This window comes from Musca autumnalis, unplaced genomic scaffold, assembly GCF_047663935.1.
Source record: "Musca autumnalis isolate F117 unplaced genomic scaffold, ASM4766393v1 scaffold_2, whole genome shotgun sequence".
In the NCBI taxonomy this organism is placed as follows: domain Eukaryota; kingdom Metazoa; phylum Arthropoda; class Insecta; order Diptera; family Muscidae; genus Musca; species Musca autumnalis.
The window spans coordinates 128,358,415-128,386,122 of record NW_027411755.1 but is presented as its reverse complement, the minus strand read 5'-3'; the positions used below and the strand labels follow the sequence as shown (position 1 = coordinate 128,386,122).

Sequence of the window (27,708 nt, the reverse complement as noted above, 5' to 3'; positions counted from 1 at the left end):
TATACCCCCATCGAAGACTAAATACCAAATCTCGGTGTGATAATGAGGCCAAAACCTTCAAAATACCGAAAATCGGGAGATATCGTCCTATGGGGCTATATCAAAAATGGGGCTATATCAAAACGTGGACCTTTATAAACATTTTATGGTAGAAAGGTCCAAAACGTGGACCTATATAAACCAACTTTGGTAGGAATGTTTTTTGGCCTCTGGAGACACAAAATACCGGAGACACGAGCTATACCTTGATTTCAACGGACGTACAGACAGTCGGACTAAGAATTTTATGCTGATAAAGAGTATGTATGTACACGTACTTTTTAGGGTCTCCGACGAGTAATTCGATCGTAAACTAAATACAGAACCGCACTATCGACTGTCTTTCAAAAAAAATTAATCTCAAAACATTTAAAAAATATTTCTTTTTCATTTCTTTCCAGCTACTCGGCATTATTGTTGCCTTCTATGAACACATGCTGTCTAATGTTGTTATAGCCATATTGGGTTTCATATTCATGTTCCTGCCATGGCTTTTCATACCCGGCTACGCTGCTCATTCAATGCTTCAAAGTTTGGGTTCGTTTAAGACACGCTTTCAACGTTGCTGTCGTCCAACAGATTGGTATCCCACAAAGGCTGAAGATCGTCAACGCTATGAAGAAGCAATGGGTAATATGGAAATCACACATCAATTGAATGAGGTGACCGGCGATGAGGTGTTATAATCTCCTCGGCCAGAATGTACTTCATGCTAAGAGAATGTACAAATACCAAAAAAAGAAAAACAAAAACATAAAAATGTGATAGAACAAACCATCGAATCGAACAAATCCAAATGTAAATATTTCCTTTTGTTTTAGATAAATAGTTACAACAAAACGAGATTGTTTTTTTTTTTAATAAATATATGTAAAATTATTAATAATCATTTTATTAAATATGTTTTTCTTGAGATTATGCGTATATTTTCTAAGATATTTTATTTTAAATTTTTTTTAAATTTCTATGTAATATTCTTAACTATTTGTGTGGTATTCTCCATCATTATGTGTGAGGGTTGCCCTATGATTTTCTTAGCATTTCCACTTTCTCGAAATTGCGACTACTCAACTCATCCATTAGTTTCCTGGCTGTCTTAAATTCGCCATAGGCCACACGATAATCCTCTTGACCTGGTAACCAAAATTTCGCCTTCAATGAAGTGATGAAATTTTCTTTCAGGCTACCTTTACCATGACACAAAGTCCAGAACATATACAGTGGAATGCACAAAATCGATATGGCACAGCTGCACCAGCCCAATGCCACAGCCCAATCCGGATAGACTTTATCGTTATAGCGAACTGGACGATTGAATATAATGCTGGTAAAGAAAATGAACTGAAGAGAAATATAAAATAGAAATATAAGTAATTTAAATATGAAGTAAATTTAACATAAAATCATCACTTTTGGAAGTTATTGTAATAATTTTGGTCTGAACTTACCACCAATATAGATGGCGTCACATATTTCCAACAATAGCTCCATATTTTCTCCGGCTTCTTGCCAATCATAAAATAAATATCATCCAGAAAATTATCAATGCCATAGATCCACGCTGCCATTATCACCTCAAGTATGCAAATCAATATAACGGATATTGAGGCTGAATACCAATCTAACAGCTGTAAGATGTACATGCCGCCCTAGAAGAAATGAATATTTTTCAATTACCAATTTTGGATACAAGGATAACGTAGGGGATGAAAGATACCAAGGAACGGTCCTGACCGGCGTTAACATGGCAATGCCCAGGATCTATCAAGTGGACACTGACATCCCCGTGGTGTCACATGGGGAGCTACCTTTAACACCCGCTAAAGGTAGTGAGCTAACATGTGCCGCGTGTTCACCTATAAGAACATTAAAAAGTTAGGTTTGGGCGTCGGGTTAATAACCCTCCCCTAGAAAAAAAGCGGTCTATTATGAAAAAACGAAAGAAAGGAAAAACAAACACCTCTAAATTTGACGACCCCCGCAAACGTTTTAAGCCAATGATCTACGAACCTGCACCTGGAATGTTCGCACTCTTTATAGAGAAGGTGCAGTTTACGCATTGACAGTACTTGAAAAGTACAATGCCGACATTTCTGCCATACTACAATACGGATAAATGCAAAATTTTTCAACATTAGCTTTATCTGCGCTCATGCTCCAACCGAAGACAAAGACGAATAGACCAAAGATATATTCTATGAGCGCTTAGAAGAAACATACGACCGTTGTCCTGCCCATGACATTAAAATTATTCTAGGCGATTTTAATGCCAAAATTGAAGAGGAGAACATCTTTGGCCCAACAGTCAGGAAATTTAGTCTCCACAGTGAAACATCTGACAACGGAATGAAGCTGATAGTCTTTGCTGCGGCAAAAAACATGGTAGTTAGCAGCACCAGATTTAAGCATGATAGATGGGAGAGATTCATCGAGCGTGTTGGATGTACGTTCGTTCCGAGGAGCACACATAGACTCGGACTACTACTTTATTGTAGTGCAGTTATAAAACTTTTCCACCAAAAATTATAAAGATAACTCGACACTTTGATATAGCCCGTAGGTGGTACCTTTCACCTGGCTGAACACCCTTTTTAGATAAGATAATTTAGGCAATTGAAGTATCAATCCATGGTCGAAAAATTTGTACACCTAAAATTGTGAAAGGACACTAATTATTCCATTTTAATTAAGACTATTTTTGGTGGAGGGTATAAAAAATTCGGTCTGGCCGAACTTAACGACTTTTTACTTGTTATACCTTCCACCATAGTATGGAGGGTATATTAAGTTTGTCATTCCGTTTGTAACACATCGAACTAATCATTTGCGACCCTATAAAGTATATATATTCTTGATCATGATAAAATTCTAAGACGATCTAGCTATGTCCGTCTGTCTGTCCGTCTGTTGTAATCACTGTAGCGTCCGCAATAATTGAGATAGAGTGCTGAAATTTTGCACTCGAGGGTCTTTTTTCTATAGGCAGGTCAAGTTCGAAGATTTGCGACCCTATAAAGTATATATATTCTTGATCAGGATAAAATTCTAAGACGATCTAGCCATGTCCGTCTGTCTGTCCGTCTGTCCGTCTGTTGTAATCACTCTAGCGTCCGCAATAATTGAGATAGAGTGCTGAAATTTTGCACTCGAGGGTCTTTTTTCTATAGGCAGGTCAAGTTCGAAGATGGGCTATATCGGTCCACTCTTTGGTATAGCCCCCATATAATGGTACCTCCGGATTTGAGGTATTTTGACGTTCTTCGCCACATTTGCAGACCGAATTAGCTATAATTTGGCACATATGGTTCCTAGTGATCAACAAACGTATATCCCAAAGGATATGGGCATAGGTCCATGTTTTGGTATAGTCCCCATATAACGGTATCTCCCGATTTTCGGTATTTTGAGGATTTTAGCCACAATTTTTACCCGAACTAGCTGTAAATTGACATTTGAGGTTTTCAGTGGTCATGAAATATCTCCACCAAACATCGTCGACATAGGTCCATGTTTTGGTATAGCCCCCATATAACGGTACCTCCCGATTTTCGGTATTTTGAGAACTTTAGCCACAATTTGTAACCGAACTATCTGCAATTTGACATTTGAGGTTCTCAGTGATCATGAAATATCTCCACTAAACATTGTCAACATAGGTCCATGTTTTGGAATGGCCCCCTTATAACCGTACCTCCCGATTTTCGGTGTTTTGAGTATTTTAGCTTCAATTTTTAACCGAAATAGCTGTAATTTGCCATTTGAGGTTCTCAGTGGTCATGAAATATCTCCACCAAACATCATCAACATAGGTACATGTTTTGGTATAGCCCCCATATAACTGTACCTCCCGATTTTCGGTATTTTGAGAATTTTAGCTACAGTTTTTAAACGAAATAGCTGTAATTTGACATTTGAAGTTCTCAGTGGTCATAAAACATCTCCAACGAAACATCGTCAACGTAGGTCCATGTTTTGGTATAGCCCCCATATAACGGTATCTCCCGATTTTCGGTAGTTTGAGAATTTTAGCTGCAATTTTTAACCGAACTAGCTGTAATGATCTGTATTTTGAGAACTTTAGCTACAATTTTGTCTATTCAAAAATAATCGTTAATATAGGTCCATGTTTTGGTATATCCCCCCATATAACTGTACCTCCCGATTTTCGGGAATTTTCAGTGGTCACGAAATTTCTTCACTAAAATTCGTCAACATGGGTCCATTTTTGAGGGTCTATATTGTTTTGATGAAACTACCCTCAATTTGACTCTTGAAGTTCCCTGAAGCTATAAAACTTTCCGCAAAAAAATTTAAAGAAAGGTTGACATGGAGGTGAAAGTCTGGGGCACGGAAAATTCCTCTTGGGGAAGAAAGGCCTTGGTGAGTATATTATGAACCCCGAAGGACAGATCCGCCGTGAGTCGAATTTCCGCGTTATGGCGTGATGAAATTTTTGTTAGAGACCCTGTGGGCCATCAGGAATTAGCGTTATATCTTTGTTAAGTGCTCTACAAAAACAACAAATAAAGATATAATGCTAATTCATGATGGCTTATAGGGTCTCTTGCAAAAACTTCATCACGCCATAACGCGGAAGTTCGACTCACGGCGCATCTGTCCTTCGGTGTTTTTAATATACACACACCAAGGGCTTTCATTTCGAACAGGAATTATCCCAGCCCCAACATTTGTATTCACAGTGTAATTTAAGCAAAAGTGGGAGGCAGTAGTATTCTATCCATTGTCGAAAAGTTATTCCATTTTAATTAAGACTATTTTATGGTGGAGGGTATAAAAAGTTCGGCCCGGCCGAACTTAACGACTTTTTACTTGTTATTTATATAGATTAGTATTTTTCTACCTGCACAGGAATCGCGCTGTCGATTTGTTTTTATGTTTCGGCCATTCGAGTTTCTCGAAAGAAAAATTTCAATTTTTTTCTAAAATTTTCCGCAGCGATAGGGTGGTTAATAATATAAGGATATATTATAGGGCACAAATTACTTAAAATTGAGCAAAAATATACTATTGGAGCAATATCAAAATCTTACCCGATTTTCATACATTTTTGTAGGATTCGTTTTCTAGCCACGGCAATGAACTGGAAAAAAATTATCATCGATTGGACAATAAATGTGGCCTTTAGAGCATTTTCGTGAAAATTCTCCTTTGGCCCCCATACAAATTACTATGGAAACTTTGAGGCCCCCTACTAAACTAAACACTTAAGGTAGATGCCGCCTAAAAAATCCGACATCCATTTTTTAAAACCACTCTAATATACATATAAGCTCAGTGTATACTCTTCTTCTCGATTGACTTTAGATTCCTACTTACATTTGTTACAAATAATATTGCGATTAAGAACATTAGAAGACACGAGAGGAAGGTAACAGCATATTTATATGGTCTAATCTTGGGTATTTCATCCAATACCGATGATATAATGGCCTCAATTTGTACGAACTAAAAAAGTGAATAAGTAGAAGTTCATTAAACAGCAAATTAATCCACGGGAACTATAAACTTACCACAGTATCTAAACCCAAAAGGAATAACATGCAAAAAAATAAGACAGCCCAAATTTTTGAAAATGGCAGCATTGCTATTGCCTGGGGATAAATTATAAATGCTAAGCCTGGACCAGATGTGGCAACATCTGCCACTGGAATACCTGTTTGATCTGCAAAGAATTGAAGGAAACATTATTCTGAAATAAAACAAGTAAAAAGTCGTTAAGTTCGGCAGGGCCGAACTTTTTATACCCTCCACCATAAAATAGTCTTAATTAAAATGGAATAATTAGGGTCCTTTTACAATTTTAGGTGGAACAACTTTTCGACAATGTATAGACTCCTACTGCCTCCCACTATTGCTTAAATTACACTGTAAACACAAATGTTGGGCCAGAGATAATTCCTTTTTGAGATGAAAGCCCTTGGTGTGTGTATATTTAAAACCCCGAAGGACAGATGCGCCGTGAGTCGAACTTCAGCGTTATGGCGTGGTGAAGTTTTTGCAGAGAACCTGTAAGCCATCATGAATTAGCATTATATCTTTGTTTGTTGTTTTTGTAGAGCACTTAAGCAACAGTGAACAAAGATATAACGCTAATTCCTGATGGCCCACAGGGTCTCTAACAAAAAATTCATCACCCCATAACGCGTGATCTGTCCTTCGGGGTTCATAATATACTCACCAAGATATTTCTTCCCCAAGAGGAATTTTCCGTGCCCCAGACTTTCACCTCCATTTTGTTGCACAGTGTTATCTAATCTAATCTAAAAAAATGTGTTCAACGAGGTGAAAGGTACCACATACGGGGCTATATCAAAGAGTCAACCTATCTTTAAAATTTTTGGCGGAAAAGTTTTATAGCTGCAGGGAACTTCAAGAGTCAAATTGAGGGTAGTTTCATCAAAACAATGTACACCCTCAAAAATGGATCCATGTTGACGAACTTTAGTGAAGAAATTTCGTGACCACTGAAAATTCCCGAAAATCGGGTGGTACAGTTAAATGGGGGGATATACCAAAACATGGACCTATATTAACGATTATTTTTGAATAGACAAAATTGTAGCTAAAATTCTCAAAATACCGATCATTACAGCTAGTTCGGTTAAAAATTGCAGCTAGAATTCTCAAAATACCGAAAATCGGGAGATACCGTTATATGGGGGCTATACCAAAACATGGACCTATGTTGACGATGTTTGGTGGAGATGTTTCATGACCACTGAGAACTTCAAATGGCAAATTACAGCTAGTTCGGTTAAAAATTGTAACTAAAATGCTCAAAATACCGAAAATCGGGAGGTACCGTTATATGGGGGCTATACCAAAACATGGGCCTATGTTGACGATGTTTGGTGGAGATGTTTCATGACCACTGAGAACTTCAAATGGCAAATTACAGCTAGTTCGGTTAAAAATTGTGACTAAAATGCTCAAAATACCGAAAATCGGGAGGTACCGATATATGGGGGCTATAACAAAACATGGACCTATGTTGACGATGTTTCGTGGAGATCTTTTCTGACCACTGAGAACCTCAAATGTTAAATTGGAGGTAGTTCGTTTAAAAATTGCGGCTAAAATTCTCAAAATATCGAAAATCGGGAGGTACCGTTATATGGGGACTATACCAAAACATGGACCTATGCCCATATCCTTTGGGATATAAGTTTGCTGATCACTAGGAACCCTAAGTGCCAAATTATAGCAAATTCGGTCTGCAAATGTGGCGAAGAACGTCAAAATACCACAAATCCGGAGGTACCGTTATATGGGGGCTATACCAAAGAGTGGGCCGATATAGCCCATCTTCGAACTTGACCTGCCTATGGAAAAAAGACCTTCGGGTGCAAAATTTCAGCACTCTATCTCAATTATTGCGGACGCTAGAGTGATTACAACAGACGGACAGACGGACATGGCTAGATCGTCTTAGAATTTTATCCTGATCAAGAATATATATACTTTATAGGGTCGCAAATGATTAGTTCGATGTGTTACAAACGGAATGACAAACTTAATATACCCTCCATACTATGGTGGAGGGTATAAAAAAAAGTTATTACACAAATTATTAAAATCAACTCACGTGATAAAAATCCCAATACCGAAAACACCACAAATCCAGCAAAAATACTTGTAGAACAATTTATAATCGGTATGAATATGGCATCACGTTTTGCATTATTGCGAAAATGATTAAAACTAGCCATATTGACAATGCCACCCCAACCAGGACCCAGAGAAAAGAAAATTTGTATAGCAGCATCAGCCCACACCTTCAAGTCCAACAGACGTGACCACTCTGGTTTAATGTAAAATAAAATGCCTTTTATGGCACCGGGCAGTGTGACACCCCGCACAAATAAAATGAACAAAATAACGAAAGGGAATGTGGCAGTGAAATAGACAACTTTTCCAACCTGCGGGCGAGAAAAGAAGGAGATAGAAATGACAAAAATTTTAAAATAATTTGAGCTTTTTTATAAATCTTACCGATTCAATACCTTTGATAATGCAAACGTAAACCATAATCCATGATAAAACCAGGCCAGCAAATAAAGACCACTGAATAGAACCGATTTCATTGATGCCACTCGATATTTTCAAAATTTCTAAGCTTTAAGGAAAAAAATAAAAAGCAAGATGAATAACAATGAATAAGTTTAGATATAGTAGGTGAGATGGGTCATATCTGTATAGCAGATTTTATATATTTTACTAAATGGCAAAAAGTCAGACGGTCCTGAGTATTATTTGTATATGATATGGGTTATGATGGGTGCATGGGCGATGTATGTATATATTGTGACGTAAGGGGTAGAATACAACTTTTCTGTTTTCTACTTACTGAAAAAATTCATCTGCTGGCGTTTTAAATTCTCCTCGTGTTGTGAAATTATACTTTGCCATCTGTAAGTAGGTACAACATTACTTATCCAACTTATAATATTTTTTTTACATTTACAACTTACATCTGTCACCTCAACACAATGATTTGTGTTCCATGCGTTTTGACATGTTTCCCAGGGTAGCTTCGACGAAAATATATGTTTGAGGAACATTAAAGGATATGTTATAATAACGGAATAATATGTTGTACAAATAACATTGACCAAAACAATGGCAAAACCAGCACCTTCAAAAAATACACTTGTAAAAGTTTACACAATTTTGAAACAATTTCTACCCATATTCTTCTTACCTTTAAACAATGGTGTCAAACGAAATATGCCAATACAACCCAGACTAGAAAATTGTCCCATTATTATTTCCATAAAGAACAATGGAATGCCGCAGAGGAATAGCATTAAGAGGTAGGGAATTAAGAAAGCACCTGAAAATAAGAAAAGATATGTAATTAGATTTGAAAATGATAGACAAAATTAAAGAACAAAAAGTAACAACTTCCTTCGAGCCGGATTTGAACCAGCGACCTATGGATATCCTCGTTGATCCCTAAGTAGTGTATAGTAGAAGCGAAAGCCAATGCGTAATTACGTCGACGTCGTGTATTGTTCGCGAAGAACGCTAATTGCTTGGAACCAACACTCCACGAAACTATACATCTGAACATTAAACGCTACAGTCCACCGCTCTACCAACTGAGCTATCGAAGGCAATATGCACAGCTGAACAAATGACAATGTTATGTTGCACATGCACCAATATGAATTCGTATAGAAAGTGCCCCATGTCATGCAGTTACTAGTTAAATGTACTAAAAGTTTTCAACATTTTTATAACCTCCACCACTGTATGGAGGGCATGTAAAGTTTGTTTTTAATTTGTAACGCATTGAAATAAACACTTGCAATCCTACAAAGTATATATTAGGGCGGCCCAAAAAACGACAAAGTTTTTTCTTGAAACGCCTACCCCCTAATTTTTTTTTTTCATTTGATCCAAAAACCTTATATACGAACTTTTATGGCGATCGCTTAACGTTAACCCGTGCCACCAGAGGTATCTTTGTTTCCATAGTAATTTGTATGGGGCCAAAGGTGCATTTTCACGAAAATTCCCTAAACCACACTTTTATGATCCAATCGATGAAAAGTTTTTACCAGTTCATTGTTGTGGCTAAAAAACGAATCCTACAAAAAATTGTGAAAATCTGATCGGATTTTGGTATAGCTCCGATAGGATAGGATTGAAGGTATTTTAGGCTCTATATAGCTATACCGAAATCTGATCCGATTTTCACAATTTTCGTACTTCCCGATTTTCAGTATTTTGAGGATTTAAGCTACTACTTTTAACCGAACTAGCTGTAGTTTGCCATTTGGGGTTCCCTGCATTCACGAAATTTCTCCGCTAAAATTTTGTCAACGTAGGTCCATGTTTCGGCATAGCCGCCATATAATGATGCCTCCCGATTTTCGGTACTTTCATGATTTTAAGTAAATTTTTTGACTAAAGTACCAATGAGATTCCCAGTGGTCACTCCACTTAAATTTGTGGACAGGAAGGAAAACTAATTATTCCATTTTAGTTCAGAATATTTTTTGGCGAAGGGTATAAAAAGTTCGGCCCTGTCGAACTTAACACTGTTAACTTCTTTTTATGCACATTTGCATCACGTAAGACATTTTCCCGCAATATCTTAAAAAGATAACTCGACTGAGTGTCACCTTGTGTGAAACCTCGTTTGGTTTTAATAGGCTCGGAGAGCCTTGTGTCAGTTAATGTTATTTTGGATATTCGAATTAATTTTGCGGGAATGCCAAACATTCTTGGGTTTTCGAAAGCGGCCTTATAGTCGACGAATAGATGGTATGCAACGATCTGTTTTTTTTTTATACCCTCCACAATAGGATGAGGGTATATTAAGTTTGTCACTACGTTTGTAACTACTCGAAATAATAATTGTAGACCACACAAACTATATATATTCTTGATCAGCGTGCAATTCTACATCGATATAGCCATGTCCGTCCGTCCGTCCGTCTGTCTGTCTGTCCGTCTGTGGAAATCACTCTAGCGTCCTAACAGATTGACGTAGGTGGATGAAATTTTGGAAAATCTATTATTTGTACGTAGGACTTTTGGTATTAAAAGTGGGCTATGTAGGTCCACGCTTTCGTATATCCCCCCTACAAAATGACGCGTGACGCGTCGTCGTTTTAAGGAATTTTTAAAATATTTGTCCCATTTTACCACCGAATTGGTTGTAATTTAGTATTTTGTGTCTCCAGGGGCCAAAAAACATTCCTACAAAAGTTGGTTTATATAGGTCCACGTTATGGTATAGCCCCCATATAACGCCCCATATAAAGTACGCGTCATTTTAATATATTTTGAATGTCCCATTTGACAACAGAATCGGTTGCAACTTTGTATTTTGTGTTTCCAGAGGCTAAGAAACATTTCTACCATAAAATGTTTATATAGGTCCACGTTTTGATATAGCCCCCATAGGACGATATCTCCCGATTTTTGGTATTTTGAAGGTTTTGACCAGAGTTTCGGAGTCGAGGTATTTTTGACTCGACTCCGACTCCAGGCGAGTTTTTTTCACGACTCCGACTCCGACTCAGACTCCGGGTCGACTCCGAGAGTGAATTCCTATACCACTAAAAATGAATAAAATGTGCACAAATTTTTAACTTTTTCCTATATTTTGGCCTATATAGGATAATGTGTTAGTTTTTCCTTACTTATTCATTAGAAAGGGCATTTTTTCGAATACATTCGAACATATCAATACTGTTTCTGCCGAATCTTACATTGAAAAATAGCAAAGTTACAAAGTTTTTGTCGGTTTTCATTTTTTTGCACGAGTATATTCTGGACGGAATTCCTTCGCGTGAGAAAATCTTTAAGCCTTCAAAATATTTGAAAATGATGGGGCAATACAAATCGTAAAGACTACATGCAATAAAAACTATAAGCAATTTACGATTTAGTGTGCTTAGCCTTAATAGGAGACCAGTTGTAAAGCTCAATAAAAGCCATTTTTCATGATTTTTTCCCGAGAAAACTACGTAACTTTTTGGCAGATTTTTTTTTTTTCATCTGAAAGAGAAAAATATTACGAACGTTTGAGGTCGTCTACGAAAATTAGTTTTCATTAAAGCATTTTGCGGTGCCAACTCTATCTCGAAAACTAATAAACCAATTGTCATATATTTTTGTGGCCGATTTCGAGAAAAACAAGGTTTATATGCTGCATACAAAATAAAATAAATTGTTCCCATCTAACGCTCATACTGAGGCAATATTGTTCCGATCGATCGAAAATTTGACCACATATTCTATGCTATTTATACTTTCTACCTTTTTCTGAAATTTATAAATAGGGATCACCCCTTAAACTAAAATTCAGCGCTCACATTTTGAACTTTGGTGTGGAGTGGATATTTGATATATATTGTGTACACCACTCAGCACGTAGGCAGATGGATGTTTTCTGGAACTGAAAAATTAGCAAACGATGAGATTTCGTGCATGAAAATATACTACAACAAGTAAAAAAGCATTAAGTTCGGCCGGGCCGAACTTTACATACCCTCCACCATAAAATATTCATTCCTGTCCTCAAGTTTAAGTGAGTACGTTAAAATGTCAGATAATGTACATAAAATGCTTCATTCGGGAGGCCCTTTTTATGGTGCCTATATCTAACTGTTGACAATTTTTGGTGGGCTAGAAATTAGGAGGTACTGTTATATAGGGGTTATAATAAAACATGGGCCTATGTTGACAGTTTTTGATGGGAGCCTTTTATGTCAAATAACTCCTAATTCGGCTAAAAAATTTAGCTAGAATCCTCAAAATATCGAAAATCGGTACATAACGTGGGAACTTCAAATGTCATTAACAGCTAGTTCGGAGGTATCTGGGCTATACGAAAATATGAACTTAAATGAACAATTTTTGTTGCAGAATTTTTGTTGACTTTTAAATTTCAAATTACAGAAAGTTCGTCCAAAAAATAAAGCTAAGGTACGGAAAATCGGGAGGTTTGTTTTGGGGCTATATAAAAACATGGACCTACGTTCGGTTAAACATTTTAAGTAAAATCCTCAAAGTACCGAAAATCGGGAAGTATTGTTATATTGGGGCTATGTTGAAAATTGTTGATGCAGATGTGTGGTGACCACTACAACCTTCATATGTCAAATTACAGTTAGTTCTGTTAAAAATTGTGGCTAAAATTGTGGCCAAATTACTGAAAATTGGGAGGTACCGTTACATGGGAGCTATATCCGAACATGGACCTATGTTGACAATTTTTGATGGAGAGGTGTTGTGACTACTAGGAACTTCAAATGTCAAATTACTGCTATTTCGGTTTAATATTGTAGCTAAAATCATCAAATTACTGAAAATCGGGAGGTACCGTTATATGGGGGCTTTCTTGACAATTTTTGGTGGAGAGGTGTGGTGACCACTAAGAATTTCAAATGTCAAATGTTCAAATTACAGATAATTCGGTTAAAACTTGTTGGTAAAATTCTCAAAATACCTGAAATCGGGCGGTAACGTTATATGGGGGCTATTCCAAAACATGGACCTATGTCCACTAGTTATATAAGTTTATTGACATTTAAGAACCCTAAATGTCAAATTATAGCTTCATCGGTCTGAAAATGTAGCTAAAAACGTCAAAATACCGTAAATCGGGGGGTACCGTTATATGGGGGCTATACCAAAACGTGGACCTATGTCCACAACTTTTTTTATATAAGTTTATTGATACTTAAGAACCCACAATGTCAAATTATAGCTAAATCGGTTTGAAAATGTAGCTAAAACCGTCAAAATACCGTAAATCGGGGGGTACCGTTATATGGGGGCTATACCAAAACGTGGACCTATGTCCACAACTTTTGTTATATAAGTTTATTGGCACTTAGGAACCCTAAATATCAAATTATAGCTACATCGGTCTGAAAATGTAGCTAAAACCATCAAAATACCGTAAATCGGGGGGTACCGTTATATGGGGGCTATACCAAAACGTGGACCTATGTCCACAACTTTTGTTATATAAGTTAATTGGCACTTAGGAACCCTAAATATCAAATTATAGCTACATCGGTCTGAAAATGTAGCTAAAAACGTCAAAATACCGTAAATCGAGGGCTACCGTTATATGGGGGCTATACGAAAACGTGGACCTATGTCCACAAATTTTGTTATATAAGTTTATTGACACTTAAGAACCCTAAATGTCAAAATATAGCTAAGTCTGTCAAAAAATGTAGCTAAAACCGTCAAAATACCGTAAATCGGGGGGTACCGTTATATGGGGGCTATACCAAAACGTGGACCTATGTCCACAAGTTTTGTTATATATGTTTTTTGACACTTAAGAACCCTATATGTCAAATTATAGCCAAATCGGTCGGAAAATATAGCTAAAAACGTCAAAATACCGTAAATCGGGAGGTACCGTTATATGGGGGCTATACCAAAACGTGGACCGATATAGCCCATCATCGAACTTGACCTGCCTGCAAACAAAAGACGCATTTTCCCAAAATTTCAGCGTCCTATCTCCATTTTTGTGGATGCTAGAGTGATTACCACAGACGGACGGACGGACGGACGTGCTCAGATCGACTTAGAATTTTACACTGATCAAGAATATATATACTTTATAGGGTCGCAAATGAGTATTTCAATGCGTTACAAACGGAAAAACAAACTTAATATACCCTCCATACTATGGTGGAGGGTATAACAAGATGAGAATACCAATAGACCTTTGTGAGAAGACCAGTAAGACTTCTGACGAAAGAGGTTAAAGGTCCAATCTTAATTCGATTGATAGAACTTTACTATTGTTTAAAAATGTTAAGAATCAGTTGGATCAACAAAATAGGGATGAATAGACTACACTTTAGAGGATAGTAAATATCCTGTGAATTGTCCTTTATTTAGTATGATATATTATTGCATATATATTTTCTTATACCTTTCTTTTAAAATAAATAATCATTTTAAAGAAATGTTCTTGTTCCAAATTTAAGGTTATATATCTATAACGTAGAAAAAAATTTTGCCCGGAGTCGGAGTCGAGTTATTTTTTTCGACTCAGACTCCGACTCCGACTCCAGCAAAATTGCTCGACTCCGACTCGTAGACTCCGACTCCGAAACCCTGGTTTTGGCCTCATTATCACACCGAGATGGCTGAAATTGGGTATTTAGTCTTCGTTGGGGATATAAAACTCCCCCCCCCCCCCCAGAAATTTGTAGGTATACGTCCGCGCCATCATATAGCCCCCATAGAACGGTAACTTCCGATTTTCGGTATTTTGAAGGTTGTGGCCACATTAATCCACCGAAATGGCTGAAATTTGTGGTGGAGGGTATAAAAAGTTCGGCCCGACCGAACTTAACGCTTTTCCCACTTGTTCTCCTTCTCTACGCTTTGGCGTAGAGTGAATATTTGGTCTATTGTAGATTTATCAGCTCTAAAACTGCATTAGTATGACCCGATAATTCCATCTACCACAGGTGTATTCTGTTCACACAATACAACCGACTGTACTTTATATGCGGTGAGTAGGTGATTTATGCCTCTGTAGTTGGCACAGACCGACTTGTCTCCTTTCTTGTGCACGGGACAGATGGAGGTTCCACTCGTTGGGTATGCACTCTCTAGGCAATCTTTGCTAACCAACTGATACATACTCCTTATCAGTATGGCGCCACCAGTCTTGAACAGTTCGACATGCAGCCCATAAGCTCTTGCTGTTTTATTGCTATTCAGTCGATTAACTGCAGTCTTGACCTCACATTGGCAAGGTGGCAAACACTCAATGCCGTCGTTTGGTATTGGTTCTGGGGTATCTTTATCGTCACCCATTTCCGATGCTTGAATGAGATGCTTCTTCCAGATCCTCACTATGCTATCTGTATCAGTTACCAGGAACCCTTCATCATCTTTTCAGGAGAATATGCCTACGCAATAATTCCAGCCAGGTGTTTTACACTCTGGTAAGATTTTTGGACTTCATTCTCTTAAACATCTCGAATTTCTAACGTTCACTTTTCCTGCTCTTTTTTTTCTTCCGAAAATACGCTCTCCTCTCCTTCGAGATATAAGAAGACTCCCGATATTTTTCCTTGGCGCTTCGAGTTGCTACTGACTGAAGGGTTGCCCTGCATGCCGCGTTCTTCTCTTCAGTAGCCTAACAACACTCCTGATCGTACCATGGATTTTTAGGCGCCAAAGTATAGATTTTGCTGCAATTTGAAGAGAGTGGGCTATTCTTTTCCACTTCGCTTCCACTTATCGGGACAAGGGTGCCGCACAGTGTTGCCGCTTCCATACAAATGTGGACAAAAATGAACCGATTTTTATTAAAATCGGTGAAACTACTCAGGGGCCCAAGGAAATAACACATACTAAATTTGAATTTGATCAAAATTGAACGAGTTGTAACAAAATCGGGAAAAGATATATATGGGGGCAATATAAAATCTGAACCGATATATCTCAGAAGGTTGCAGGAATGGGCAGAATGTTTTTACACATTTTGATTTGGAAGAGATGTCCAATTAATGGAAAACAGGAGCCAAGGTGGAAATAGGTGGCAATCAAAAGATCAGGGCCCTATTCCTCGAAACAACTTGTCGCTTTTCATTTTGCACTTATCAAAAAGTAGTTATTTTGAAAAGTGATAACCTTTTTTTGTTCCACAAAATTACTTTTCAATTTCCCTTGCACTTAGCAAATTTGCCTATCACTGTTCTTTTAGCACAGTTGTTGTGCTCTCTTGCTCAATTTTTCCGCCATATTGGTAAGTCTCTCAGTTCTCTTGCAAAGTGTGAATGATATTTGTTCCACAGAACGTTTTATCATCTTTGCATTATTTTTTACTTGGCAATAATAAATAAGACATGTACAATTGAGACGAGCGAAAAAATGAAAAGAAACTGATATTATTAAAAGTAAATAAAATAAAATAAAATAAAATAAAATAAAATAAAATAAAATAAAATGAAATAAAATAAAATAAAATTTAATAAAATTTAATAAATTAAATTAAACTGAAATGAAATAAAATAATATAAAATAAAACAAAATAAAATAAAGTAAAATAAAATAAAATAAAATAAAATAAAATAAAATAAAATAAAATAAAATAAAATAAAATAAAATAAAATAAAATAAAATAAAATAAAATAAAATAAAATAAATTAATATGCAATAAAAATAAAATAATTTTAATAAAGATTAAATAATAATTAAATGAAATAAATTAAAATAAGATCAAAATAAATCAAATGAAGTAAAATAAAATAAAAATAAAATGAAATAAAATAAAATAAAAAAAAATAAAAATAAAACAATATAAAATGAAGTGAAATAAAATAAAATTAAGTGAAATAAAGTAAAGTAAATTGAAATAAAATAAAGTTAAAAAATAAAGTAAAATAAAACAAAATAAAATTAAGTGAAATAAAATAATCTAAAATAAAATGAAGGGAAATACAACTAAAATAAAATACAATAAAATCAAGCGAAATAAAACAAGTAAAAAGCGTTATGTTCGGCATAGAGTAATTAGTTTTCTTTCTCCACAAAGTGGAGAAGTTACTTGCCAAATTATAACTAATTCGTTCTAGAAATGTATCTAAAAACCTTAAAATAGCTGAAATCGGACGGTACTGCTATATGGGGGCTATAAAAAAACGTAGACCTATATCCATAATTTTTTGTGGAGACGTTTCTTGGTGATTGACTGAATTATACCTAATTCGGCCTGGAAATGTAGCTAATAGCCCCAAAGTAGCTGAAATTGGGCGGTATATGGGGGCTATAATAAAAGATGAGCTCAACTTCCAACTTGATTTAAGTCACGTGTGAACAGCATTTCATCCTCCTATCTCAAATCGTTCGGAAAATAGCGTGATTACAACAGACTGACGGACGGATGTGGTTAAATCAACTTAGAATTTTACGCTGATCAAAAATATATGTATATAGCTTACAGGGTCGCAAATGATTATTTCGATGAGTTACAAATGAAATGACAAACCTAATATACCCTCCATATTATGGTGGAGGGTATAGTAGTAAATAAAAATAGTCTCTCAAATAGAGTTTAGTCTAAATGTAAAATCGATAAACATCGATTTGTGAGGTTGTTCGCAGGGTGGAAGTTCGGAATGGGGTTGTTCGTAGGGTGGAATTTCGGATAGTGAGTTGTAGGATGGTTGATTCAGAGGGTAGAAGTTCGAAAATATCTTTACAATTTCTTGTCATAACCGTGTTTTCACTATTTCCGAACAAAATCTCGCTTTAACTATGTACATTGGCAAAAAGAACGTTTACCTCGCAAATTTAAGGCAAACTTATCAAAATTTGATCTGCAAAATCAAAATGCAGAGTTTTCTGTGGAACGAAAGAGCAAATTTTTTTGCAAAATCTTAGCAAAATACGCTTTGCATTTACAACTTTTCACTTAGCAGAAATAACGTTTGTGGAACAGAAATCAAAAAAAGAGCAAAATTTTTTTGGAAAGTAAGCAAACTCTCTTTATAATTAGCAACTTATCACTTATCAAAAATAATGGTTCTGTGGAACACTTAGCTTTGAGAATTGTCAAAAATATTGATAAGTGCAAAATGAAAAGTTGATAAGTTGTTTCGTGGAATAGGGCCCAGCTCTACGAAATATTAAGAATTTATATTTTTCATCAAATTTAAATTTTTAATTCTTGATAACGGTACATTGCCCATGTGCAGTTAATGTCAACTTTTTGAACTAAAACGTTGTATTTATAACCCGCTCATCAAATCCCCATCTAAAACTTTTAGTATTATCAACAAATTTTTCAGAAAATGTTATTTTAAATGTCGTCTATATTTCATATGATTATCACCTTAGATTACCTGGGAAATATTTTTCATATTTAAAGAGCTATATATATCATTATGGATGCACATATCGACAAAATTCTTTCAGATTCCTTGTATCGGATGTGTTTACTGTAAGAAACATAAACATATGTAAAAGTTAACATTAATTTTTTTGATTTTTGTCCACGCGGCAACACTGTGTGCCGTCTGCAGCATGTGGGTCAGTTGAGTGGAGTAGGCTTATACCATCTGCAGAGTTTCTCGGCATCCAGTTTCCGTCCTATGTTAGATCGCACATTTGCGTCATCATTAAGACTAGTGCGTACCTCGGCTGCTACAAAGAAATGGCCCCAATCTATGTTCGATCTAGGCATAGGGATCTGAAGTCAAAAACCAACTTTTCGATTTTCCAATTGTTACCTTTATCTAAAAAATGATTTATTGATCTTTCGATTGTGATGAAAATTAGCTTAAATCGATTTTTGACCGATTTTAGCGGTTTTTGATATATATTGTTGTCAACAGAGGGTGCCATTTCAAAACTTGTTATATAAAAAATCGTGGGGATGAAAATTGAAAGTCGACTCTTAAATTTTCTCTATAAACAAAAGTCGACTTCGATTTTTGGACTTTTCAACTTTCTTATCTTTTTTTCGTTCTTCGAATAGATCGGACATATATATTTTTAATTCCAATTTTAGCATTAAAATCACCTAGAACAGTCTGATAGTCATGCCAGAGCAGCGGTCAATTGCTCTCTCTAGGAGCTCCGGGTTTTTAAGTCTCCGATTTACCATAAAGTCAACACTTAGTTCGTGTTTCGTTTCATGACAGCTATAATTCTGTGCGTAACCGTTTGTGATCATATGCCTGCCTGATTCCATCGCACGCCCTGTCCATAATATTAGCTTTGTACTGACCAAGTGCATCCAACAAATGCACCCACCAGGTGCAGATTCGCAAATAAATGCCCTTAAAACGTTTGCCAGGATCGTCAACTTTAGAGATTTATGCATTTTTTTCTTTGTTTTTCTTTTTTTCATAGTAGAATGCCTTTTTATAGAGGTGGGTTACTAACTCGACGTCCAACCTAAGTTTTATCGTACTTATGGGTGAACGCGCGTACATGTTAGCGCACTACCTTTAACGGGTATTAAAGGCAGTTCCGCAGGTGACAGTGCTCACTTGAAACGAAAGAGGAACCAAGTCCTCGGCTTTGCTAGGTTAAAGCAGTTGGAAACTGGTATTTTGAAATATAACCCAATATTAGATACAACTTCTTAGTAACGAAAATATTATTAATTCATGCACAAGTAATTTGAACAAATACTTTAGCGATTCTAATCGAATTTGTTATGTGACTAGTTTATATGCTTGCACAAGCGGGTATACCGAATGTATGCAACTGTTTCCAAAGCTTTTCAACACTTTAGCTATAAGCAGTCAGTCACACAAACGAGGACACACACAGTGGTGAAGTAATGACGTGTTGTTGCAGTAAACACTCAACAAACTATAAGGTCATAGTGCAATTATAGGGTGGCTTACGTCATTTCTGGTTAAACAATAAAGTGCAGTACACATTGTCATTTTTGAATGACGATTTTTCGCAATTATCGATAACTGTCCAACCGTCCAACATTGCATTATGAATGACAAAAATGAACGGCCAAACTAGCAAGCAACCGATTATTTGAGCAACGCTGTCATTCAAAACTGACAATGTGCACCCAGCTTAAGGAACGGTCGGAACTAAGTTGCCCTTTCCCTTTTATTCTCGTACAAGAAATGACTTTAGCAAGAAGACCAGACGCTTATGTACCAAGGCCTTTAAGTAAGAATGCCATGCTGATTATGTACCAAGGGCTTACGTAGCATAGTCCGCCAATAATAATCAATAATTTGGAAAATAATCTGAATGCAAAATGCTAAGAAATCGATAGTAAGATGTCCACTAGAGGCCTACAGCGAAACTAGTTACTTTTCCTCCCTCAGCTTAATGTATTCAACATGTATTCGTCTCCAGGGTATACATAAAAAATGCAACGTACATATTTCCTGTACTGCAAACTGAAAGTTATGCAATACATTTGGTTGTTATTGAATACATTTGGTTACTACATATTGTCGCCAAAAAACTCACCTAATAAACATTTCGAGTGTGATGAATAATTAATATGTTCACCACTGACACTATATAAGGTGAAAAGCTTTAAGCACAGCAAATAAAAGCAGCCAGCAGTAATTTGTGATAGCAGCACGAGGCAAACCTAAGCACACAACTTTCTCAATTTCATTTTTTATACGCTTTTTTATCCAAGTCTTAGTAGTCTACGTAATTCCACAAAGTCCGATTCAAGTTTCCAATATTACTCAAATATATATTCACCACAAATATAGCAAGAACTGTTTAAATCGAGTACATAACATATTCTGGGCGAATTAATAACGAAAAATCATCAATAAAAGTTTTCTAATGTCCAAGGATAAGGAAAATCTGGACAAAGCTTGTAAAACATGGCCTTAAACTATATATCAAAAACAAGGGGTGCTAAAGATATTATATGTTACAGATAGCGCTTGTTCAGAGACTCATAGTGAAATTTGATTTGGAAACTTTCTTCTTTTGGTACTATCGCCACAACGTGAAATATTTTTGGAGATTTTGACTCTGTATGGTAACATTCAAAATTTACATTAAGAATTTGAACAAATAATTTCTACCTTTAAAATAGGTTTAATTTCGGAGACGGTAAACTTCGCAGCAAAGCTTTGTATATCGACAAAAAATTATTAACTACGCCAAATTGATGCAGTCATAAGAAAATATTACAATGGTGGATTAACTAAACAGCCATTTCTAATTGTGGAGGGTTTGTCTGATGCTGATTTTATATATTTTTAATCATAAGTTGTTAAAGTTTAAATATTTTCGAATGATTGGATACACCCTTTACAAACTTTAGCTTTAAAATGTCAATTCGAGCACAAACGTTGTTGCTACACTATCGACAACGGATGTTCAATTTGACCACGTATGGTGTCATTTTTTCTCTGGGTGTATAGACTTTGATACGACCACAAATGTGCCTCATCGAAATAATGGTTTTAGACCCCAAGTATGTTTGCCCCAAAACTGTTTCAGACAACTTGGAGTCGATTGAGCAATGTCCGTCGGTCCGTCTGTCTGACTAGCTGGTGCGCACGATAAGTCTCGAACGAAGCAACCGATCGGGTCCAAAATTTAGCATTCATAATATTTTGTCCAAACTTAGTGTAATTTCGAAGATGGGCCATATCGGTCCTTTCCTCTCGGTACCTTCCCCACAAAAGTTGAAAAATTTTCGGTAAAATGCCATAACTCTCGAAATCTCGAAGGGAGTAACCAAATTGGCCATAACTTTGCATATGGTAATATTAATTCCAGGCATAGATCGGGTTCGAATATGGACTTATCGGCCAACTTCTTCGGAAAATTAGGAAAAAGTGGATCGGATCGGATCGTTTTGAAATTTACGACGGTATAATTTTTTCGGGGGCAAGTCCATACTTCCAAAGATAATAGCCTAAAAGCTCCAAACAACCTTGACGGCACAAACTAAAATAGCAAATTCGCAAGGTAACTCCCGCGGGGAGTTGGTGCAAACTTTGCACATCGTATAATTTAATCTATTCATGTATCAGGTTGGAATATGGACTATATCGGTCTCGTCCTTCAGGTACCTCCCACACAAAATTTGGAAAAAGTGCAGGGCTCATCCGATGGTTCTTCTTAAGGGCCCTGTTACGACGGCGCGTTTTCTGGCCCAAAATCTCAAAAAAAAAACTCCAGCCGGTACCAACTTAACCTGCAAGGGAGAAACCTATTTGGTCCAAATGCTGTACATCGTATTACTTTTTACAGCCTCGAACTATGTCCGAATATCGACTACATCGGACATCTCTGGGTGTAAACATAGATAAAGTGCAGCATTAACCCTAAAACGTGTTTTTGATTTTTACAGGTTCTCGGCTTTCAGGTAAGATTTAGAGTTCTGATATATTCCAGTGCCTATAGTGAAATATTCTTGCGAACATTAAAACTGCTTTTGGGAAAAAGGTACCAAAAGACCCCATTAATGACTCGCTTGTATGCACACTAGGGTTATGACTTTTTGACATTTTTTCTCAAAAATGATTTCCTGTAGTGAGAATGAATGAACTTTTCCTATTAATGCCTAAAATAACATTCATTTTATTTTATTATAAAAAAAAGGTTCCGCACAAACAACTTACCAATACTGACAATTTTTCGTGGGGATGCTTACAATGCAATAATAACTCCTGGTACCGGATTACAGCAAATTTGGTTGAACAATGTCTTGGTAACAGTAAAATACTTAAATTCAAGATGATTCTTTTCATGGGAACCACGGGAAGTTACGTAGAGTGTTTTACGTAGAGTGTTTTTAGGCCACTATGATCCATTGATAACAATTTCAGTTCGATATAGCATTTAGAAGTATTTTTGTCACACCTTCCCATGTAAGTACCATCACTGTGCATTGGTACTTTCGTAACAGAAAGCAAACTACTTATTCCATATTAATTCAGAATATTTCGTGGTGGAGGGTATAAAATGTTCGACCCGGCCGAAATTAAACGATATTTTTACTTGTTTAGATACATATTTGTTATGGAAGATATTCTCGATCGTATTACTAAACAATGATATTCCATTTTTTAAATAACAGAACTAACGATATATAAAAAACATGGTGTATGACAAATATAAAGCATGGACAGGATTCAGTGATGTACGCAGGGTATTTTCCCATAATGAAAAATTTTTCATAAACTTCTTGAGCATTTTGCTTCAAACAAAATCATATTTGGTCTAGTGGGATACAGGACACCATACTTCAGAGGTTAATTCCATATACTTGTTACAATGGAAAATATCACTTAATCGACTGTAATCCAACCGAAAGACGATGTACGCATTCGTCTGTCTTAAGGGAAGAACGTCGATAAAAACATGATTGCTTAAGTCGGGAGTATTCCCCCATTGGCTTAACTTCATTCATCATTACTTTCTTTGCAGAGAGTAATGTTTACAAAACGCACTGACAGCTTGCAAAATTTACTGATCGCTACCAATATCATGATTTCATCCCGGCGAAGGGAACTATCAATTGGCTTTTTTTTAGTGAGCACCTGACCTCTTTAAGCATCGAGTATTCTCATGTTAATGAGAATGATGCTCTCTTTTCGGCTTTCCCAAAAAAAAAAAAAAAAACACCAGAACAAAATATTTGCAAGCTGACAGCACGATTCAACTAAGAAATCATCGATTTCTGTTAAGTTGAAATAACATCAGCAGTATGTGAGTATGTTGTTGGAATTTTATTTAAAAAATTCCCTTTTGCGCGTGCCTTCGCTGTTTTTTGTTTGTTTTGTTTTAGTTGAAGATTCAATCATATGATTGCTTAAGTCTGGAGTATTCCCCCATTGGCTTAACTTCATTCATCATTACTTTCGATTAAAATGCCGATAATCGGGCGGTACCATTATATGGGGGCTATAACAAAATGTGAGCCTATGTCCACATTATATGGTGGAGAAGATTTTTGACCACTAGTAACCCTAAATGACAAATTATAGAATAGAAAATATTTCGGATAGAAAATGTAGCTAAAAACGTCAAAATACCTCAAATGTGAAAGCTATACCAAAACGTGGACCAATAAAGCCTATCTCCCACTCTAAAGTTGTACGTACATCGGTCTGTCTCAGCCTGTGTCCTTGACTTCTAATGAACCTTTATGAATGGCCTGTTTATACTTGCGAACAAATTCAAACGAGCTACTACAAATCACTGTATGCTACTATTTTATAATTTTTTTTTTCAAATCTTTCTTCGATTTTAAATAGGTTAACAAAAAATACTAAAAAAAAATAATTTAATAATTTTTTTCTTATGTCACACTTACCACCGCCACTGCGATAACATAAATAGGGAAAACGCCAGACATTGCCTAAACCAATAGCATATCCTAGGCATGATAGGATAAATTCGGTTTTTGATGCCCATCTGCCACGATTTTCATCGGGATCATATTTGACATTTGTCGTCGATGTTTGCGATATTGAACTTTGACCAACATGAAGCTTTTCATCATAAGACGAATACGACATTCGCATGGCATCGTTATAATCCAGTTGTAGTTTCACGTTCGTCATCTTGCCAACACGGACGACGATGACGTTTCAGTTGACTAATTTACAAATGCTGTCTAATTTCCCTGTGCGGCTTCTCGTTTAGTTTCTTTTTTGAATTCACTCACAACAATGTTAATCAAAAAATATGAATCTAAAAATAGCGAACGAAATCATTTAAGCAAATGGCACATCTTTAAGTACCAATGTACCGGGAAAGAAATAAATAATTTGTTTTATTTTTTGTTTAGGATTTTAAATGAATCTCATCAAGTGGATATTAATAACAATTTATCCTTATTTTTTAAAATTTGATAACTTTTACTGCATATTTTTTATTATTAGCACTTTATTTTTGTATCCTTGCATTAATTTGTTTATCCTTTAGCAAAATTTATCTAAATCCATATTGTTTTCTTTTTAAGAAATTTTTATTCCCACATTCGATACGCTTGAAATCTCGCCGTCAACTAAATTGAATGTAATGAACTTTTCTTAGATTTTGAGACTATTGTTCATTACTAGGTAACGAACATGTCATCTTTAGGCTTGAAGAAAAATCATTGTTGAAAAAGAACTTCCACCAAGGGCGTGACTTGCGTAAGTGCGATCTCCACGGAAATACGTTTTATACTGTTTGGATCTGACCTTGCTATGTAAGTCCCTATCCCAATGCCTGGCTAGTTAACACAATAACCAAGTAAGCAATTTGATTCAGCAGTAGTAATTCTTCAATTATGGACCCACTAAAAAGGCGTATAAATACGGACCGCATGGCGCTACCCGCAAAACTGGACGGCCAAGGCTTCGATAGAGTAAACAAGTGGAAGACGAGATAAAGTAAAAAATCGTTAAGTTCGGCCGGCGCAAACTTGTTATACCCTCCAACCATAAAACATCCTGAACTTAAATGGAATGTTTAGCTTGCTTTCCTGTCCACAATTTTAGGCGCAGAAGTTTTTCGACCCCAAATTAGCTTTAATTATTGGGCGGTACGTTGACAGTTTTTGCTGGAAAATCTTTGTCAACAAATGTAGCTAAGCTTTTCAAAATACCTTAAAACATGGTCCTGTGTTGAACATTTTTGGTGCAGAAGTAATGTGACCACTCGAAACCTCAAATGTCAAATGTCGGTCACAAAATGTAGCTAAAATTCTCAAGAAACCGCACATCGGGACGTACCTTTGTATGGCAATTTTTAGTGAAGACGTTTTGAAACCACTGCGAATCTAGAATGTCGAATTTCAGGTAGTTCGGTCAAAACATTAAAACCATCAAAATTCCAAAAATCGGTAGGTACGGTTATATGGCGGCTATATCCAAACATGGACCAATATTGAAACTTTTTGGGAGAGAAGTTTCGTGATCACTGGGAATCTCAGATGTCAAAATGCAGATAGTTCGGTCAAAAAATATAGCTGTAATCCTGAAAATACCGAAAATTGTTGACCCCTTCGAACCTTAATTTCAAACTTTGGTGGAGAAGTTTTTGGTCACTGGGAACCCTAAATGCCAAATTATAGCTACTTCAGTCTAAAAGTACAGTCAGAAACGTAAAAAGACCTAAATTCGGTCGGAACTCTTATATGTGGGCTATTCCAAAACATGGACCTATGTTCAGAATTGTTTGACCAGTAGAACCTTAAATGCCAAATGAGAAAGCTAATTCGATCTGAAAATGTAGATAAAAACGTAATAAATACCTGAAATCGGGCTGTACCGTTATGTTGTGCTATACCAAACCATGGACCTATGCTAGCAATTCTTTGTGGATAACATTTTTGACCCCTTCGAACCTTAAATACCTAATTATAGCTAATTCGGTCCGAAAATATTAGCTACATCAAAATATCTGAAATCGGGCAGTACCATTATATGGAGACTCTACCAAAGCGTGCACCGATATGGCCAATCTTCGAACATGACGTACCTGAAAACAAAAGACACATCTTTCCAAAATTTCAGCGTCCTATCTATGGAACACTTAAGCATGACACCGACGATATATCGACTCAGAAATTTTCCCTGACCAAGAATATTATTTCAAAGGGTTACAAACGGAAAACAAACTTTCATACTATGGTGGAGGGTATAAAAATCGCATTTCCAATCAAAGAAATCCCGCTCCCTTCAAACTGAACCAAAATGTTTACTTGCGACTGCTTCCATAAAGAATCAGGAGGCAGTTGAGTGGGGTTACTTGGGCATCTAAAGAAATGCAGCATGTCGTGCGGTCCCAATCCACATGAAGGACATGTGTTGGATATCATGCATTAACTTCGGGTCGGTATGAATTGGTGCAGCTGCATCATCCTGATCTTAACTGGTCTAAAACCACTAGTGTTTGCTTTGGCAACAGGAATTCTTCTGCTGCAAGAGTCACCGCGTTCGACATTCACACATAAATCATAACCGCATCAGTGTGAAAACTCTTCAGGCCTGCTTGATAGGGTCATTGATCTAGAAGTTTTCTTATACCTTCGGACCTCTCTCTACAGATCATAAAGATCCCTCCTAACGTATCTGACTGGGGGAAGACTACCCAATAGATCGTGACAGGGATGCTCGCGGTGACACCCAAACAGATATTGCATCGACAACATCTGATTGTATTGATGTACCTGTAAAATCTTCCTCTACTCATGAAGATGGCGACTGGTGTCATGCAGAGGCATCATTTCGTAGTCCTCAGAGCGGCAATCTGCAAGGTTTGAACATTCTTCCACTTCGTAGCGTTAACATTTGCATACCACAATCGTGCTGCATAGCTTCCCACAGACCAGCCTATTGCTTTATAAGAAGTCAACATGGTTTCTTTGTCAGCATCCCAAGTTCTGCCGGCCAGCGACTTGATATCCTATTTCCGATCTTGTCACTAATAAATGTGGATTGTGTAGACGACATAAACATACTTTCGAACGTTACACCCAATATTTTGAGGTAGTTTGCAGTCGGAATCAGGACGCTAATATGTTGAAGGAGAGCCTCATTTCTGCCGTCCAGATAGTGAATAATGTGCCAGTAGATTTAACGGCGGATATTTTCATATTTCGCAGATTGAAGAACTATATCGTCTGGAGGGTGTGGAATGTCAGAAAGGTTGAGGTTAAACAGATCCGGAGATATCATC

The 27,708-nt window shown here is 36.4% G+C and overlaps 2 protein-coding genes and 1 non-coding gene across 6 annotated transcripts in view; 1 reads left to right on the top strand and 2 right to left on the bottom strand.

Moving 5' to 3' along the window:
* Window positions 1–973, top strand: part of LOC141394633 (sodium- and chloride-dependent neutral and basic amino acid transporter B(0+)-like) — a 31,781-nt gene extending 30,808 nt beyond the window's left edge. Inside the window, exon 9 of the mRNA XM_073969356.1 lies at window positions 441–973. Coding sequence (XP_073825457.1) covers window positions 441–725 — 285 coding nt within the window. The 3' untranslated portion in view covers window positions 726–973. The remainder of the gene's footprint in view (window positions 1–440) is intronic.
* On the bottom strand, window positions 911–25,052 carry Ntl (Neurotransmitter transporter-like). Of its 4 annotated transcripts, none has more exons than XM_073969354.1 (11): window positions 24,946–25,052; window positions 24,353–24,732; window positions 8,762–8,893; window positions 8,532–8,695; window positions 8,408–8,469; window positions 8,053–8,176; window positions 7,646–7,979; window positions 5,571–5,722; window positions 5,377–5,505; window positions 1,488–1,688; window positions 911–1,380 (listed from the first exon to the last, which is right to left on the bottom strand). In XM_073969354.1, the coding sequence occupies exons 2-11, from the start codon at window positions 24,600–24,602 to the stop codon at window positions 1,063–1,065; spliced, it is 1,866 nt and encodes a 621-aa protein (XP_073825455.1). In that variant the 5' UTR covers window positions 24,603–24,732; window positions 24,946–25,052; the 3' UTR covers window positions 911–1,062. The 4 variants fall into 4 exon arrangements, with proteins under 4 accessions (XP_073825455.1, XP_073825454.1, XP_073825453.1 ...); XM_073969353.1 differs by having other exon boundaries at window positions 24,904–25,050; XM_073969352.1 differs by having other exon boundaries at window positions 24,927–25,050.
* On the bottom strand, window positions 8,966–9,176 carry TRNAY-GUA (transfer RNA tyrosine (anticodon GUA)). The gene is made up of 2 exons: window positions 9,140–9,176; window positions 8,966–9,001 (listed from the first exon to the last, which is right to left on the bottom strand). It is a non-coding gene; the product is annotated as a tRNA-Tyr (tRNA).
* Window positions 25,053–27,708: the final 2,656 nt, after the last annotated feature.